This window comes from Saccopteryx leptura, chromosome 7 (assembly GCF_036850995.1).
Source record: "Saccopteryx leptura isolate mSacLep1 chromosome 7, mSacLep1_pri_phased_curated, whole genome shotgun sequence".
In the NCBI taxonomy this organism is placed as follows: domain Eukaryota; kingdom Metazoa; phylum Chordata; class Mammalia; order Chiroptera; family Emballonuridae; genus Saccopteryx; species Saccopteryx leptura.
The window spans coordinates 24,021,014-24,039,831 of record NC_089509.1 but is presented as its reverse complement, the minus strand read 5'-3'; the positions used below and the strand labels follow the sequence as shown (position 1 = coordinate 24,039,831).

At 33.7% G+C, this 18,818-nt stretch overlaps 1 protein-coding gene across 1 annotated transcript in view; it reads left to right on the top strand.

The window, feature by feature from the left end:
• The window catches only part of LRP1B (LDL receptor related protein 1B), a 2,108,848-nt gene that overhangs the window by 1,998,733 nt on the left and 91,297 nt on the right, over positions 1-18,818 (top strand). The window contains exons 78-79 of the mRNA XM_066345498.1: positions 10,175-10,398; positions 11,408-11,514. Of these exons, the coding sequence (XP_066201595.1) occupies positions 10,175-10,398; positions 11,408-11,514 (331 nt within the window). The remainder of the gene's footprint in view (positions 1-10,174; positions 10,399-11,407; positions 11,515-18,818) is intronic.

Here is an 18,818-nt window from a genome sequence, read left to right as displayed (position 1 = left end):
TCTATAATCCAGAAACAAAAGTGGCCTTTTTTTTTTAACATTTTTTGAGAATTAAATGTTTTTATTTGGTTTCTTTTTTTTCCTAGCAAGAGTTTGTACCATGTTGACATGATCCTAATACAGAAAATTATAGCTTTCAAATGATTCAATTGAAATAATTCTTTCTTCAAAAGAAATTATAAATAGAAGCCAGGATTTTATTCCTGCAGTGGTTTTGGACCCCTAATACATTGTAGCTCTAAATATAAGTTTTTATTGACTCATACTTTGTGAATCAAAAATGTAAATAGTGTGACATACACTCCCACATGCACACACATGTTTTTTAGAGTGGCTTTACAACTTTGTATTAATCATACTACATTAGGAGATAATGAACTTTAATTAAATGAACTGAATTTCCTTTTTTTTATATTTACACAAACACTCACAAAAAAAATTACAAAAAAATAAAATATGTGACCAATTTAATCTATCTTGTGTTAACTATGTTTTCTTAAAGTATATTGCTAACTCTAAGATTTTACTAAAAAGAAAAGTAATATTTCCATAGGTCAAATGCTAGGTTTTTCTCTCTTCTTGCTTTTAAAAAAATAAATGTCTCCAGTGACTATCATCTTTAGTTTATTGAGGCTGGGTTTATGACAGATAACTGCCAGTCCACAGCAGTAAAGGATTAGTTGTTTAAAGTAGTACCCTCTGATTTTGCTACAATTGAACTGCCAGTTTGTAAGATTTAGGTATTTCATTCATTTGACTAATATATCTCTATGAAAAAGAATGCCTCAGGCTTTAACATTCTACAGAGTATTTGGAGAGCCTATTAAGAAAGAAATTATTGAGAGATCTGAAGATGGCAGACACACAGACTCCCAGCTCACATCACCGAACTGGATTACAAACTAATTTATGAAAATCAGCATGAAAAACCAAATCTGGACTACAAAAACAGCTCTCAAAAACCAAGGAGCAAAGAAGAAGCCACAAAAAATCTGGTAGGGAGCACGTGAATCTCCCCTGCTTACAAGAACAGAAGGGGATGGTGAGGCTGAGAGCCCAGAAGGTATCTCACTCCAAGGAAAAGAGCAGTAAATATTGCTTACAACCACTTGCCTGGCAACCAGGGAATGAGGAATATTGAAAGGGCCAGCTTATCTTCCAAAAATAAAGAGGGGAGAGATAGAGACAGACAGTGAGGAGAAGAAGAATGCAGGGAATGACCTGAAAAGATGACTCATTCAATGCTGGAAGCGGCCATAGCTGGAGAGGGGCTGATACTTCCACAAAACAAAAGTCAAAGTGCTTCCAGGGCATAGATCTCAAGACATCTCTCCAGCTCCAATCAGCGCAACAAGCACAGCTGAAAACAAGAAGTGGGGAGGAGGGGCAGTAACTCAGGTCTCCATAGAGATCTGAGCTACACCTCCCACTACTAAAACTGAGAAAGCAACCCACTCCCAGAGAGATTAAATAGCAGAAGAGGATTTGAGAATCTCATGTTATAGCCACCTCATTCCTGGATACAGTTTCAAGTAAGCCCCCTGCTGAGATCAGCAAACAAGACAATCACCTGTTAAGAAAACAAACAAATCAAGACTTCAAAGTGGCCCAAATCCAAAAGTGGATTACAAATAATACCTGATGCCAACCCAAGAAGACCTAGAAATAACACAATTAAAAACTAGAGACAGACAACACCAAGCCTAGACTCAACCAGCTCTGCAAACAAAACACACAGATATAATGAGAAGACAGAGAAGTGCAATCCAAATGAAACCCCAAGAGAAACATCCAGGAAATGAACTGAGTGATATGGAAATAACCAAACTTCCAGATGCAGAGTTCAAAATAATGATTGTAAGGATGCCTAGGGATCTTAGAACAACAATGGATGGTCATTACAAACACCTATATAAAGAAATAGCAAGTATAAAAAAGGATATTGAAATATTAAAAAAAGAATCAGTCGGAGATGACAAATAAAATATAAGAAATGAAGAACACAATGGAAGAAATTAAAAACAGGATGGATAGAACTGAGGATCAAATCAGTGAGTTGGAGGACAACTGGAATGAAGGCATGAAAGCAGAGAAGAAAAAAGAAAAGAGACTCAAAAAGTCTGAGGAAACTCTTAGAGAGCTCTGTGACAACATAAAGAGAAATAACATTCGCATCATAGGGGTTCCTGAAGAAGAAGAAAAAGAACAATGGATAGAGACTTTGTTCAATCATATCATAGCTGAAAACTTCCCTCTATTAATGCAAGAGAAACTCTCACCAGTTCAAGAAGCACAGAGAACTCCATTAAAGAGAAACCCAAAGAAACCTACACCAAGACACATCATAATTAAAATACCAAAACTAAGTGATAAAGGGAAAAAATATTAAAAGCTGCTAGAGAAAAAAAGGCTATCATCTACAAAGGAGCCCCCATAAGGATGACATCAGACTTTTCAACAGAAACACTTGAGGCCAGAAGGGAATGGCAAAAAATATTCAAAGTAATGCAGAACAAGAACCTAAAACCAAGATTACTTTATTCAGCAAGGCTATCATTTAAAATTGAAGGAGAAATAAAAAGCTTCACAGACAAAAAAAACCTCAAGGAATTCACTGCAACCAAACCAAGGCTGCAAGAAATGCTAAGGGATCTGTTGTAAACAGATCAAAGAGGGAAAAGAATATAGCAAAAGAGGAATACAGCTTTTAAAAATAAAATGGCAATAAACAACTACATATCAATAATAACCTTAAATGTAAATAGATTAAATGATCCAATCAAAAGACATAGAGTAGTTGCGTGGATAAGAAAACAGGACCTATACATATGCTGTCTACAAGAGACACACTTTAAAACAAAAGATGCACATAGACTGAAGGTAAAAGGATGGAAAAAAACATTTCATGCAAATGGAAATGGAAAAAAACCTGGGAAAGCAATACTTATATCAGACAAATTAGACTTGAAAACAAAGAATATAGTAAGAGATAAAGAAAGCCACTACATAATGATAAGGGGAGCAATCCAACAGGAAGCTATAACTATTATAAATATATATGCATCTAATATAAGAGCACCTAAATATATAAAGCAGACTTTGATGGATATAAAGGGTGAGATCAACAGCAATACTATAATAGTAGGGGATTTTAATACCCCATTAACATCACTAGATAGATCCACAAGAAAAAAAAATTAACAAAGAAACAGCACACTTAAAGGACACACTAGATCAACTCGATTTAATAGATATCTACAGAACCTTTCACCCTAAAGCAGCAGAATATACATTCTTTTCAAGTGCTCATGGTACATTCTCTAGGATAGACCACATGTTAGGGCACAAAAGTGGTCTCAACAAATTTAAGAAGACTGAAATCATATCAAGCACTTTCTCTGATCACAATGGCATGAAACTAGAAATCAACCACAACAGAAAAGCTCAAATATTCTCAAATACATGGAAACTAAATAGCAGGTTGTTAAATAACAAATGGATGAAGAATGAGATCAAAGAAGAAATAAAAAAATTCCCAGAAATGAATGATAATGAGCATACAACTCAAAATTTATGGGACACAGCAAAAGCAGTACTGAAAGGGAAGTTCATAGCACTACAGGCACACTTTAAGAAGCTAGAAAAAGCTCAAATAAACAAATAAACCCTGCATCTAAAAAAACTAGAAAAAGAAGAGCAAGTAAAGCCCAAATGTTGTAGAAGGAAGGAAATAATAAAGATGAGAGCAGAAATAAATGACACAGAGGCTAAGGAAACAATATGGAGGATCAATAAAACTAGGAGCTATTCTTTGAAAAGGCAAAAAAGATTGATGAACCTTTAACTAGACTCACCAAGAAAAAAAGAGAGAGGACTCAAATAAATAAAATTAAAAATGAGAGTGGAGAAATATCAACTGACACAACAGAAATACAAAATATTGTAAGACAATACTATGAAGAACTGTATGCCAAAAAACTAGACAACCTAGATGAAATGAACAACTTCCTTGAAACATACAATCTTCCAAAAATCAATCTGGAAGAATCAGAAAACCTAAACAGACTGATTACAACAAATGAGATAGAAACAGTTATCAAAAAACTCCCAACAAAGAAAAGTCCTGGGCTTCACAAGTGAATTCTACCAACTATTCAAAGAAGAACTAACTCCTATCCTTCTCAAGCTATTTCAAAAAATTCAAGAGGAAGGAAGACTTCCAAGCTCCTTTTATGAGGCGAGCATAATTCTGATTCCAAAACCAGGCTAAGACAACACAAAGAAAGAAAATTATAGGCCAATATCCCTGATGAATATAGATGCTAAAATCCTCAACAAAATATTAGCAAACCGGATCCAACAATATACAGAAAAATCATACACCACGATCAAGTGGTATTTATTCTGGGAGGCAAGGCTGGTACAATATTTGCAAATCAATCAATGTGATGCATCACATAAACAAAAGGAAGGAGAAAAACCACATGATAATTTCAATAGATGCAGAAAAAGCATTTGATAAAATTCAGCACTCATTCATGATCAAAACTCTCAACAAAGTGGGAATACAGGGAACATACCTCAACATGATAAAAGCCATCTATGACACACCCACAGCCAACATCATACTCAATGGGCAAAAATTATAAGCAATCCCCTTAAGATCAGGAACAAGGCAGGGGTGCCCCCTTTCACCACTCTTATTCAACATAGTCCTGGAAGTCCTAGCCACAGCAATTAGACAAGAAGAAGAAATAAAGGCATACAAGTTGGAAAAGAAGAAGTAAAACTATCATTATTTGCAGATGATATGATATTGTATATAGAAAACCCTAAAGTCTCCATCAAAAAACTACTGGACTTGATAAATGAATTCAGCAAAGTGGCAGGATAGAAAATTAATACTCAGAAATCAGAGGCATTTTTATACACAAGCAATGAACAGTCAGAAATAGAAATTAAGAAAACAATCCCCTATACTATTATAACCAAAAATATAAAGTACCTAGGAGTACATTTAACCAAGGAGACTAAAGACTTGTACTTCAAAAATTATAAAACATTGATAAAAGAAATCAAGGAAAATACAAACAAGTGGGAGCATATACCGTGCTCATGGTTAGGAAGAATAAACATCATTAAAATGTCTATATTACCCAAAGCAATTTATAAATTTAATGCAATACCAATGACATACTTTAAAAATATAGATCACATATTCCAAAAATTTATATGAAACCAAAAGAGAACACTAATAGCCTCAGCAATCTTAGAAAAGAAGAATAAAGGAGGAGGTATCACACTTCCTGATATCAAGTTATACTACAAGGCCGTTGTACTCAAAACAGCCTGGTACTGGCATAAGAACAGGCATATAGATTAATGGAACATAACAAAGAACCCAGAAATAAACCCATAGCTCTATGGAAAACTGATATTTGACAAAGGACATAAGGGCATACAATGGAGTAAAGACAGCCTCTTTAATAAATGGTGTTGGGAAAATTGGACAGCTACCAGCAAAAAAATGAAATTAAACCACCAACTTACACCATTCACAAAAATAAACTCAAAATGGATACAAGACTTAAATGTAAGTCGTGAAACCATAAGCATCTTAGAAGAAAACATAGGCAGTAAGCTCTCCGACATCTCTCGCAGCAATAGATTTGCTGATTTATCTCCACAGCAAGTGAAATAAAAGACAGGATAAACAAATGGGACTATATCAAACTAAAAAGCTTTTGTACAGGCAAAGACAATAAGAGCAGAATAAAAAGAAAAACTACACAATGGAAGAACATATTTGACAGTACGTCTGATAAGGGGTTAATAACAAAATTTATAAAGAACTTGTAAATCTGAACACCAGAAAGACAAACAAACCAATCAAAAAATGGGCAAAAGAAATGAATAGACTCTTCTCCAAAGAGGACATACAGATGGCTAATAGGCATATGAAAAAATGCTCAACATCACTAATCATTAGAGAAATGCAAATTAAAACCACAATGAGATATCACCTCACACTGGTCAGAATGGCACTCATCAACAAAACAACACAGAATAAGTGCTGGTGAGGATGTGGAGAAAAGGGAACCCTCCTGCACTGCTGGTGGGAATGCAGACTGGTGCAGCCTCTGTGGAAAACAGTATGGAGATTCCTCAAAAAATTGAAAATCGCACTGCCTTTTGACCCAGCCATTCCACTTTTAGGAATATATCCCAAGGACACCATAGAACGGTTCCAGAAGGAGAAATGCACCCCCATGTTTATAGCAGCATTGTTCACAATAGCGAAGATCTGGAAACAGCCCAAGTGTCCGTCAGAGGACGAGTGGATTAAAAAGCTTTGGTACATATATACTATGGAATACTACTCAGCCATTAGAAATGATAACATCGGATCATTTACAATAAGATGGATGGACCTTGATAACATTACATGGAGTGAAATAAGTAAATCAGAAAAAACTAAGAACTATATCAACTCATACATAGATGGGACATAAAAATGAGACTCAGTGACATGGACAACAATGTAATGGGAACATGGGGTAGAGGGGTAGGGAGGGGGTGAGCAAGGAAAGAGAGGGGGTTGTGGGGGGGAGAGGCACAAAGGAAACTAGATAGAAGGTGAAGGAGGACAATTTGACTTTGGGTGAGGGGTATGCAACATAATCAAATGTCAAAATAATCTGGAGGTGTTTTCTCTGAACATATGTACCCTGATTTATCAATGTCACTGCATTAAAATTAATTAAAATAAGAAAGAAATTATCTGTCAAGAAAATGCAGTTAAACTGTGTCTTGTACTTTGTGCAACAATGTGAACAATGGCTTTTGTTGTCAGGTAACTGCATGCCTCTGCTGTCTCTTCAACATGACCTATTTCATTAGTGCTCTAGTTCATTGGCCTATCTATCTAATGAGCTAGCCATAAGGGGAAATGAGAGTTTTATATTTTCTTCTTTTTAAGATTATGTGTTAGTTTTGTTTTCAACTTCTGTGGAGGCAAATGATTCAGCTACATTTTTATCTTTTCTTGTTTATGTTTTCTTGTGTGGATTCCATTTCACTCCCAGAACCTGTTTACTTTTCCTGTTTTTCACTTTTTGTATTTATCTGATTGATTTTGAACCATTTCCTAATTTTCAATTCATTATATCAAGATCCAGCAGGAATTCTGCCTTCTACTCTTCAGCCAATATCAATATGGGTCCCTTTTATATGGCAGATGCTATTCATAATCTTGATCTAACTGTGAGCAATAAAGAGGAACTATTTCATTCCTATGGAACTCACTATAAAGGTTGATTTCCTAATTTGGTCATATTTTCCTTGCTGTTTGTTTTTCTGTTCAGTCTTGATCTCTCTCTATCTCTTTAAAATTTTTAAATTTATTGATTTTAGAGAGAGAGGAAAGGAGAGAGAGAGAGATTTGTTGTTCCACTCATTTTTGAAGTCATTGGTTAATTCTTATATGTGCCCTGATAGGGACTTGAACTAACCTTGGCATATCTGGATGATGCATTAACTAACTAAGCTACCAGACCAAGGCCTAATCCTGATCTCTTCAGTGTTGAAAATCATTGAGCATTCAGAATGTTCTGAGTCACTGAGGATGAACATCTGACAACATTTTCACCCTGCTGCCTTTATTTTATAAGAATCATCTTATCACTGATAATTCATGACTTTCAGTTGAAACTTTTAGATATGATCATCCTTCACCTCACATTCTAACTACTTTAATTGATATGGAATGACATTAAGAATTCTTTGATCAAGGAACCAGAGAATAAATGTGTAAATTTAAATAAGTCTTAACTCATTAATATCTTTTGTGTTTAGCATTGAAAAGTAACATTTTTTTCTTTTCTTTAACCAGTCTTCTTTACCCTAGCAGGGCGACTTAAATATTGATTAATTCTTCTATAATTTATCATTAGTAGAATCTTCATCAGACTACTTGCCTGAAAAAAAAAATTACTAAATCAAACTTGTGAATTCTCTATTAACATTAAGAATTTGGGTTCTTAATTGTCAGCAGTACATGTATGGAAAAAAAATAATCTGACTTTTTTAAGCATGAGTAAAATAAAATGAAAATTCTAAATGTTAAAAAAGTGGAACTTTGCATTATATGTGTCCTATTTTGGCAAGATACCATTATGATATAAAACCATGTATATATATTATATATATACCATGTATATGATATAAAACCATGTATAGCTCATATGGAAAAAACAGATATTTTTCTATGCTCATACTAGACAACAAATATATTTTTCTGCATGCTGAAGTTTTGTTCTACTGAAGTTAGAAAATAGTTAATGTATTCCAACAGGTTCTAACCAGATTATAATGATTATTTTTTCCATTGTCTCTCATGTTTGTATATATATTATGACTTACACTGACAAGCCCATGTCATTTGTTTATATAATTACTTTTAAATGCCTCTAAACAAGAAAAAAGAGTTAATTTAAATTATACTGGGGCACGTGACAATAATTTTGTGATTTGGCTGAGAGAAATTTTATATTCTACTTGTCTATGTGTATTATTTAGATGTCATTTCTAAAGAATGTCTGCAGAGTGCTTTTTTTTTTTAATTTAATTTCAGTTAGGTATGAGATATTGCTAAATAGATTCCCAGTATTTTTTGTTAGAGTTCAGAAATAAAATACTATAAAATTTTATAATTTCAGTTTTTAAACCAGTAGGTGAAAGACTGATAATAAAGGTCATTAGAAATTGCTGGGTTCTGTGTTTAGTTCAAGCCATGTTTTTCTTCCTTGAAATCCCAGTAACCACATAGCAGATAATGATTAGTAATTCCTATTTCTCACTCCCATGTGGTTGTTTGTTTGCTTGCTTGCTTTGTTTGGGAAGTTCAGTTTCTTTTCTTTTAATCCAAGTCCACTTCTTAGTGAAATGTTTACTAGTAAACCACATGAGAAACTTTCATGTGTCAGAACCCCATATTTTCACTGGTTACCAGGTCCTAATGATATTCTTACACATTGCCTGCATGTCTATTTATAATACCTTAAAATAATTGTTTCCATTGTTGATATAATGCTCCTATGAATCTTTTCTCACTTTTGGTTATACACAATATATCTGGCCATGTAAAACTAATTACTACACTAGTTCTTCCTCAAAGTGACCAAGTTATTTGAAGAGCACACATTATTTTCCTTATTGTCTATTCTCAATGACCTCTCATCCCTTTGTCTCACAATAATTTAATAATAAATATTAAGGAAAAAAATCCAAGTTAGCAGATTTAATATAAATGACAGAGATTGTAACTTTCCTCAAAAGCTCTATCTCTTTAAATGTGTCAATTTGTACTAATTTTTTTTCAGTTTTTGAATCAAGTTATATGTGCTGAGAATACCAGGCAGCTGAAACTTCTTTAAATTCCTAAAAAGAGTGTGTATTGTAAAAACTCTTTGAAAAAAAAAAATTTGAGCACTATCTATTCAAGCTGAACATTTTTACCTTAGACTCAACAATTCTAATTTTTGCTAGAAACTCAATAGAAATGAGTGTTTTTGTTCACCAAAACACATATAAGAGAATAGTATCCATGACTTTGGTTGTAATGGCCTAAAACCATAAATAGACCAAATGAACATCGTTAGTAAAATGGTTAACAAATTGTGATACTTACATAAAAATAAAATTTTAAAAGTATTAACAACCAGCATGCACAACAATATGAATGAATTTCACAGGGATGATATTGAATAATTACAAATTGTTGAATTCTTCACAAATAGAAGAGTATGATTCTACTTATATAGATTTGTTAAAGCTATTCTATGGTGTTAGTCATCAGAATTATGGTTCCTTTCAAAAGAATACTGACTGGTAGATGTCACAGGTTAACCTAATAGAAATCTGGAAATATTCTATCAGATTGATGGATAAACAGGGTTGATGATATTGGTAAAACTCTTGTGAGTTTTACACTTAAGGATTTCTGAAATTATACATCTACAACTATTAAGAATAGATGTCGGGTATATTTAAAATCCTTATAACAATTAACACTTGACCTTGTTAATATGATTTTCTTACACACATGTAAATATAGAAAACTTCATCTGTTTATTTTTTAAAATAAGAATGGTTTATTGTTTTTGTCTTCTTGTAGTGCCCTGAATTTAAAAGACCCAGAGATATTGCAGTTGACTGGGTTGCAGGAAATATTTATTGGACTGATCATTCTAGAATGCACTGGTTCAGTTACTACACCACTCACTGGACAAGTCTGAGGTACTCTATCAATGTAGGACAGCTGAATGGCCCCAACTGCACCAGACTCTTAACAAATATGGCTGGAGAACCCTATGCTATTGCTGTAAATCCTAAGAGAGGGTAAGTTAATGACTGGACTATTCGTATTTCTTTATATGAGTATCCATTTTTAGAGATGCACCTGTGTGCTGCAGTTATGTTTCTGAAATGAATGTTCAACACATAATAGGTTCACAAGACTTCTGACAATTCCTCTATTTCTCTTATACAGAAGCATGTCCATGTTATTTTTACACCAAATTGAGGTGCAAATATTTGGGGTTTTTTGAAAGGCTGCAAACTTATACATTCAATTTGTGTGTGTATTTGTGTTTTATGTGTGCATTTCAGAATAATAAAGCTAATGTGATAAACACATAACCACTATATTGAATTTGATATTGAATTTTAACATTAAACATGTTAAACATATTTAGTGTAGATTATTAGTGATTTTAGCTGTTTGTGGAAATAAAAGACAAAGGCACATTATGTATAGGCAAATTTAAGCAATTTAGAACAACCATTTACTTTCATTTACTTGAATTTTTTTTTTACTCTTTTACTTTTATATTTATGAACAATAACCAAAAAAAAGTAGATAAGTGTTAAATTAAACTCCTGATTATCCATAAAGTGAATTACAGGATGCTGGGTAAAAAAAGCAAATGTTATTTACTTAGAAAAATTATAAGGGAAGAACACATTGATGTAGCATTTCTAATAAAATGAATATTCTGTCATGGGAAGAAGATAGTTTCAAGTGTTAGAAATACTTTTCTTCTAAAATGGTAATGAATTTTTCAAAATTAAACTTAACTTTTACTATCAAATAATGAACTATAGTGCACATTATGAATCAGTGTCTCCAAAATTTTAGTTCATAGTTATGACTTTAAAATGTTGATTGCTGGGACCCTCTATTGGAGGTTTTTATTCTGTAGCTTTAGATTTGGGCCTAGAAACCTGCTTTTTCAGGGCCTCTGGTATGAATCAGATGCACACGATCTGAAGAAACACTGTGCTTTGCAGTAGAGTTTAGGTATAACAGTACCATACCTGGGCTAAACAACCAGACCTATCTTTTCAGGATGATGTATTGGACTGTTGTGGGGGACCACTCCCATATTGAAGAAGCAGCCATGGATGGCACTTTGAGAAGGATTTTAGTACAGAAAAATTTACAAAGACCCACAGGTATGATGTATTTTTGACATAGTCTAAAATGTGTAGCAGTATACTTAAGCATATTGGTGTTACAATTTTTTAGTTTTATTGGCAATACAATCATTTTTGCAAGCAGATAAAATAATTTGTAGTATGAATTTATGAAAGTCATTAACATTTCATGACATATTTTTCCAACCGTGAAAGTCAGGTTCTTATCATGATGTTATGGGCATAGTATTTGAAAATTTCCCAAGTTTTAAGGCTGTTTGTAGGATTTTACATGCATGAAACTTTGACAGTTTATAGCAATATATTAGGGTATTTTTACAGATATATGTTAATGATGTTGAAATAGATGGTAATATTACTAGAGGATTAGAGAATAAATAAACAAAGAGCTGAGAAAACATAATTTTTGTGATAGAAAGGCTTGACAGTGTTTTGCTTTTAATTCTCAGTGCTCACTCTGACTAATCAGCCTCCCACCACGCCATCACTACATCCCCAAACTCTTTGTACTCTGAGGACTGCTCAGGGGCTCAGGCCTTTGTTCTGTCTCCTTGCTCTTTACCTCATTCCATTTCTCTCCCAGCCATCCATCTAGAGTGCCCTCCCAACTTAGTATATTTAGCTAGATCGTGTCCATCTTGTAAGATTTAATTTTAGCACTTCTTCCTCAATAAAACATTTCAGACTACAAAAGTCTCGTGGCTATTGTGCCCTCCAACCCCACCTTCTGCATCCCCATCAAAAAGATAGATTACATTTTCTATAGCACATGTTATTTAACAGTTATGCTTTGTAATATTTTTGTAGTTGAAATTTTATAGTATTTGGCACTATATCTTTTTAACTTTTAATCTTATTAACTTGTAATGTGCCTTGTGCTTTTTCCTCCTAATAGACTGCTTTTACTCTTTATGGGAATGAGCAGTCCTTGGGATTCGGTTCGTTTGCATAAGTGTTTCTCCATTCAATGACTTCAAAAATACTAACTGAACACTCACCTGGTGCCAGAAATTATTCCAGATGCTAAAGAAATAAGTTACTAAAGAAAACCAGATAGAAGGTGATGGAAGACAATTTGACTTTGGGGAAGGGGTATACAGCATAATCAAATGTCAAAATAATCTGGAGATGTTTTCTCTCAACATATGTACCCTGATTTATCAATGTCACTGCATTAAATTTAATAATAAAAAAATTTAAAAAATATAATACACACACAAAAAAAAGAAATAAGTTCCTACCCTTCTGAAAAGAGTCCAACTCCCATAAAACTTACCTTTCTGCAGAGAATAAGGTATATATAATGTATCATGTCAGGTAGTTAAAATTGCTGTATAGAAAACATATACTAATATGTTTATTAGTATATGTTTGGGATGGACAGTTATGAGGGTACCATCTTAGTTCTGATTATCAGAGAAAAGATCTCTAGAAAGGTAATATTTGAACATATAACTGAGTTAAAAGTTATAACAAGTCATGACTAGGTGAACAAAGAGCTTTCCAAGCAGAGAGAACAGCAGGTCCTGAGTTAGGAAGGTGCTTAGCCTGTGTAAAAACAGCAAGAATATCAGCATGCCCAGAAGCGTATGAGAATTGTAGGCATGAGGGTGGTTGGGTGGCCAGGGGCAGGTCATCTAGAACCTGGGACACACTGGAAGCCCGGATTCTGTCCTAGCTTTAAGGGGAGCCAGTGGAGAGAGCGTTGCCAAGCAGGGTGACAGGATCTGCCCAAACATTATTTTCATTGTTTAAAGACCTTTGTACTTTCTCTTCTTCACTTTTTATTTTTCACTAATTTTAGACTTATAAAAAAGTTAAAAAGCACTTCAAAAATTCTCTGATGTTAACACCTTATTTAATCATAATCTATATAATATTTTCATTTTAAAGATTGATGTGGCCGCAGTTTATAGAATGGCACGTCAGAGAGTGCTTTGAAGGGAGCCTGAGATAGGAATTCTTGCAAAGGTGGTTTATGAAGGGAGTGTGATTCAGGGGAAACCTGTAAAAGGTGGAGGAAGGGATGGAGCCCAGAAAGACTGTGCCTCAGGTGAAGTCTAGTCTCAGCTTGAGCCACAGGGGATGTGCTTTGGAACATAAATTCCGTAACAGGCAAGAAGATCATCTTTTTATATTTGCCATCAGTCATTGGTTGGCCTTTGGGCCCTAACTTCCCAAGCAAGGCTGTTCAGTCAGTTGAGCCAAGCCCCCTGCAGAAAGGAGGGCAGGTGTAAGTCCTCAGATGCTAAGGCAGCAACTTGGAGATGGGTACTCTGCTGAGTAAAGGAGATTTGGGCTGGGTACCACACAGCCTCCTATAGTGGGCTATATGAGGGAGCATGTGCTGAAAATCTCCCACATGCTAACCATTCTGCTCAGCACTATGGGTGACTTAATAATGAACATGGCACAGTTTCTTTTCTCATGACTTTTACATTTGGAAAAAATATTGAGGCATGATCAGAAGTAACTACAGTTTTGAGGAAATGTGAGAATTGTTACATACCTTCTACTATTATAGAAGTTCACAGTTAAGAAAGACTAGCTCCAGTATGAAACAAACAAACAAACAATGTGACAGGTATCTCCTGAAATAGTGCTTGAAGAATGTGCAAACATTTAGACATTTGAAAGATGGACAGATAACCCAGCATAGTGCAGTGTTTATAAAGGTTTTTCTTTTTTTTGAACCAGATGCATCTGTGTTGTTGTTTTTTTAATGTTACTTCAGGGGATCGCTAATTAGCTGTGAGATCTCAGTAATAACCTTATTGTCAAAGTTTTATTCTTTATTAACAAACCAGGGAGTGATAATAACTTAAAACAATGCTGTGTATATTAAATGACATAGCACCCTGAACCAGGGGTGCAATGCATTGTGAGACACATAGCATGTCTCATAATGACAGGAGTCATCATGAACCTAGAAGGGAACAGGGAAGGTAATGTAACATGAGCTAAGAATAGTGGACTTTAAAAGCTAAGATGTTTAGACATGATTTTATTTAGTAATTAATGAGCCACTGTACAATTTGGAGTCAAACAGTAATGTGAATAATGTAGACCTTCAGACATACTGCAGTGGCAACACTGTGCCAGTGGAATGAATAGATACAGAGACTAAAAGATCAGTTAACAGTCCACTGAATTATCCTCTGAGGCAGAGAATAGTGAACAGTAACAGTGAGGTAAAAACAAAAGGATGTAGTGAAAGAAAAAGCAGAATTAGAGTAGTAGAATTTTGTCCTTTATGTATGAGAAGAGAGAAAGGGATAGAAACTGTCCAGTAAATTAGTATTCATACAAGCATCTTCTTGTATTCTTCCTTCTTTCATACCTCCTTTCATTCAAAAGACATTGTTGCTCACTATAATCCAGGCACTACTTGTCATCTGAAATATGGATCCCTGCACTCATGGATATTATAGTCTAATGTGGGGTGATTCCAAAACAACACCAACAATGGCGTGTGAGTGCACACATGCACTTGTGTGTGAATGTCTCTGATAAAGAGGAGTGGTGTGCTGCACGGGTGTCGCTGAATATACTTGGGAGGAGAGTTGATTGTTCAGAACAATCAATGTGAAAGGATGGAATTTAAAATGATGTTACAACACGGAGTAAAGAACAGGTCAAAAGGCCCTGAGGTAGGAAATGGATTTGAAAGGAAGCCAAAGAGCATAATAAAGAAGTTGGAAAGTGGTATGATACAAGGCTTGTAGAGGTGCCTAAGGGCAGCCCAGGCAGGCTCTTAGAGACCATGACAAAGACCATTGACTCACGTTAAGCAAGTAACAGGAGCTGCTCAGACATCCATAGGGACATGTCAAGAAGGTGGTTGATTTGAGGTTTTCTATTCCATTTTTAGAGGGCATATATGAGTTTTATTTTAGGCAACTTTGTTATGAGAACTTTTGCCTTACTCACAGGAATAGGGCACTTAGGAACCATTTATTTACTCACTTAACTCATATTTATCATGTGCCTAGTATATGTCAGGCATGATTCTAGACACCTGGAATATAGGCTTTAACTCACAGTTTACTCTCCCTGTTCTAGTGCGTAATTTCTAGTCAGAGCCAAAGGCTAAGATGCCAACAGTAGAAATATGATATTTAAAAAGTAAATTATAAAGTAAGTTCTGAGATATTTAGCGCTATGAAGAAAAGTAGAGTAGTAAGAAGGGTCAAGAATGGGGGAGGTTAGTTTGAAGCAGAACATTTTCAAGTCATTAGGTTAAAACTTTTAAAAGGTGGCACTTGAACACAGACCATATGATACTGTCACTCAGCCACAGGCAAATAAATGTTGCAGGTGTGGATTCAACAAAAGCTGGAGATAAGATGGAAATACCTTACATTAAATAAAAATTTTAGTTCTGGAGATTAAATCAGAAGTAGAAATCTAATTTAGAATATTAGCAACAGAATGCTGGTATTTAAAGTTGGTGGAGTTATTAAAATGGAGAAGGGAGAGGGAAACAAACAGACTTCTTAGCATAGAATTTTATGAGATGCTTAGATTTAGAAGAGTAAGGTCAAAAGTAAAGTCTGTGAAGTTGAGCAATGAGTCAAGCAACAGGATTTAGTGTTATCAAAGCTGATGGAAGAGTTTCAAAGGAAGATGATATGTGTAATTGAATATAGTATAGGGCCTTACATAGAGGAAATATGAAGTAGTAGAAAGAGCATAGCCTTCCATTTATATGAGTCAAAATTGAGCAGCCTGCATATAATTTGAGCATCAATTTTCTCATCTACAAAAAGTATTGATAATTTGTATCTTACCTGTAATTAGTGTGCTTTAAAATAATTATGAGTTATATGAATGAAGCAATGATTACCTACAATTTTAACACTGTAATGCATGATATGGTTGTAAAGTTTCTTTTAACAAATGGCAAACTTGTTTGTTTGTTTTTTATTATTAAACACTATATTAAAGACAGGAAGAATAATCCACCTTCTGTTTCAATCAGTTGTGATGTGGTTGAGTAGTATGCTCCATGAGAATAGGAATATAATCTGTTTCATTCTATACCCATGCCTAATACTTGGCAGAGTATGTTGTCAGGAGGTGTGTTATGGATGTAATTATTGAGCAGAAACTAGTAAAATATGGACTAGTTTCCAGTTTTTCCTCTAGTAGAAAAGTATGTAGAATTATATAAATTTTATTTAAGTACCACATTGATTTGTAGAAGCTTATTTATGTTGCCTTTGTCTCTTCACTTATAATGGCAATTTTTGAGAGAATGAAGAATTACACACTGGCCCTTGGACCAGTCTTAAAATATTTGATTCATTCAGCAAATTCTTCATCCTTGGCCAACTAAAGATCTCTAATTTTTAAAAAATGGATAAAAACTTAAGGACTATTTTGCAAATCTTTGATGCATTTATTTTATTAACATTCATAAATAAACATGCATATGCATATAGGTATATATGCATGTATGTACATATAGATGGGAAATAATTTTAATGTGGTTTTGGAATCTAAGACTCTATGTAGGCAACTTTTGTCAGAAAACACTTTTAACAGTTATTGAAAATAAATTTGATACAGTGGTAAATATCTTTCTTTTTAGACCTCTCATCACCTCCTAAGTTAAGAATACAGTAGTGCATATTTGGTGGTTATTACTACCTTAAAAATCCTGGCTTCCCTTTAACACAAATGTATATAATATTTATCTTTATTTTTGAAAACAGAGTAATTTTAATGTATTGCTCTCTCTAAATCTTATCTGTTAAATATTATATTGGTACTATGGTAACTTATCATAAGATTTTGTTTTTTCCTTTTTGTTTAAGACCTTAGTTGAAATAAGGAACTAGTGGGAAGGTAATCTTGAAAATTTCAGAGTTCAACCAAAGTAACATTTAAAAAGTCTCTAAAATATAGTAGTAGTAGTTGTCTCATGGAAGATATTAAGCAAATGACTACATGATTAGGGTCATTATTGTGCATTCCTAAAACTTAGTGAGCATAACTTAATCTTCTATGAACCATCCAAATTGCAATTCCATTATGCTTTATTAGAATAAGTATGGTATTTTATTTAAAGATTTTTGTACTTATATTGACTTGTTTCTAAATTTTCATCATCTTCAGTTTAGATAAGAATTTTTTCCTTTGAAATTGATTTTTCTCCTGTTTTATTATTGGTTCGTAATGACAAAAAGAAGAAGATGTGATAGTTTAAGATGGAAATGGACTAGTTTTTTTCATATAAACTTAACTCGTATCTATATATAATGAGAAAAGCTAGTTACTCTCTTTATTAACTTTTTAATTTAAAGGGATTAATTTAAGTTTTATTAAAGGGATTAAGGAAAAATCAAAATCATCGATTTGTAGAATTTTTGGAAAATAAATTCCACTCACTTAAAAGTTTTTTTATATATATTTTATCTAGATGTAATTCCATTTAATAATATAGTATGTGACTGGAGCTGATGAAGATGGGTATATTTTATATAAACCTAATTAATAATTCATTATATGACACTTCTGAGAACTTTTCACTGCTGCTGAATCTGAAAAAACCAATATGGTAATTAAATTGGAGTACACACTATAATTGTCTACAATTATAAAATTTTATATTTTTAAATATAAAGACCAATTTTGTTGAGCATAGTTTTTTCTTTTAACCACTTCTTTATTAAATTACACAGGTAGTAAAGAAAGTTTTAATTTCTTCTTAGACAACACTTCTGAAATATAACTGTGGCAGCAGGAACAAGATCTTTTTATGGTTCATGTTCCCCATAATTATAGCAGAAACATAATTCCCACCATGACTCCAAATAGCAAATTAATCCTTGAGCAGAAACCAGTAAAACATGGACGATTTGTTTTAATTATGCAGTTATTTCTGAAGCTGATTGAACATATAACATTCTTATGTCATGCTTGAAGAACAATATTTATATTTAGTTTGATTACATTTAGGCTAGATCTACCTATTTAATTGAGGAATTAGTCCCAAATGATGTTCAGCGTGATCTTTTACTTTTTCTGATTAGTCAATGTTGGACCATTTGCACAGAGATACAATTAGCACAAATTCAAAAATAGCTTTCTTTTAATTGCCTTGTCATTAAAGTGTACCTCATTTATTAAATGTCCTGATTGGAAAAGCTCGTTAACATTCATATGTCAAAATATTTTACTTGTATTATACTGTCAAAGTATATACTACCTCATATCTAAAGACTGGCTATATCTAGTGACCAGGCAGTAGTGCATTGGCTAGAGCATTGACCTGAGTCCCTGAGGACCCAGGTTCAAAGAACCGAGGTCACTGGCTG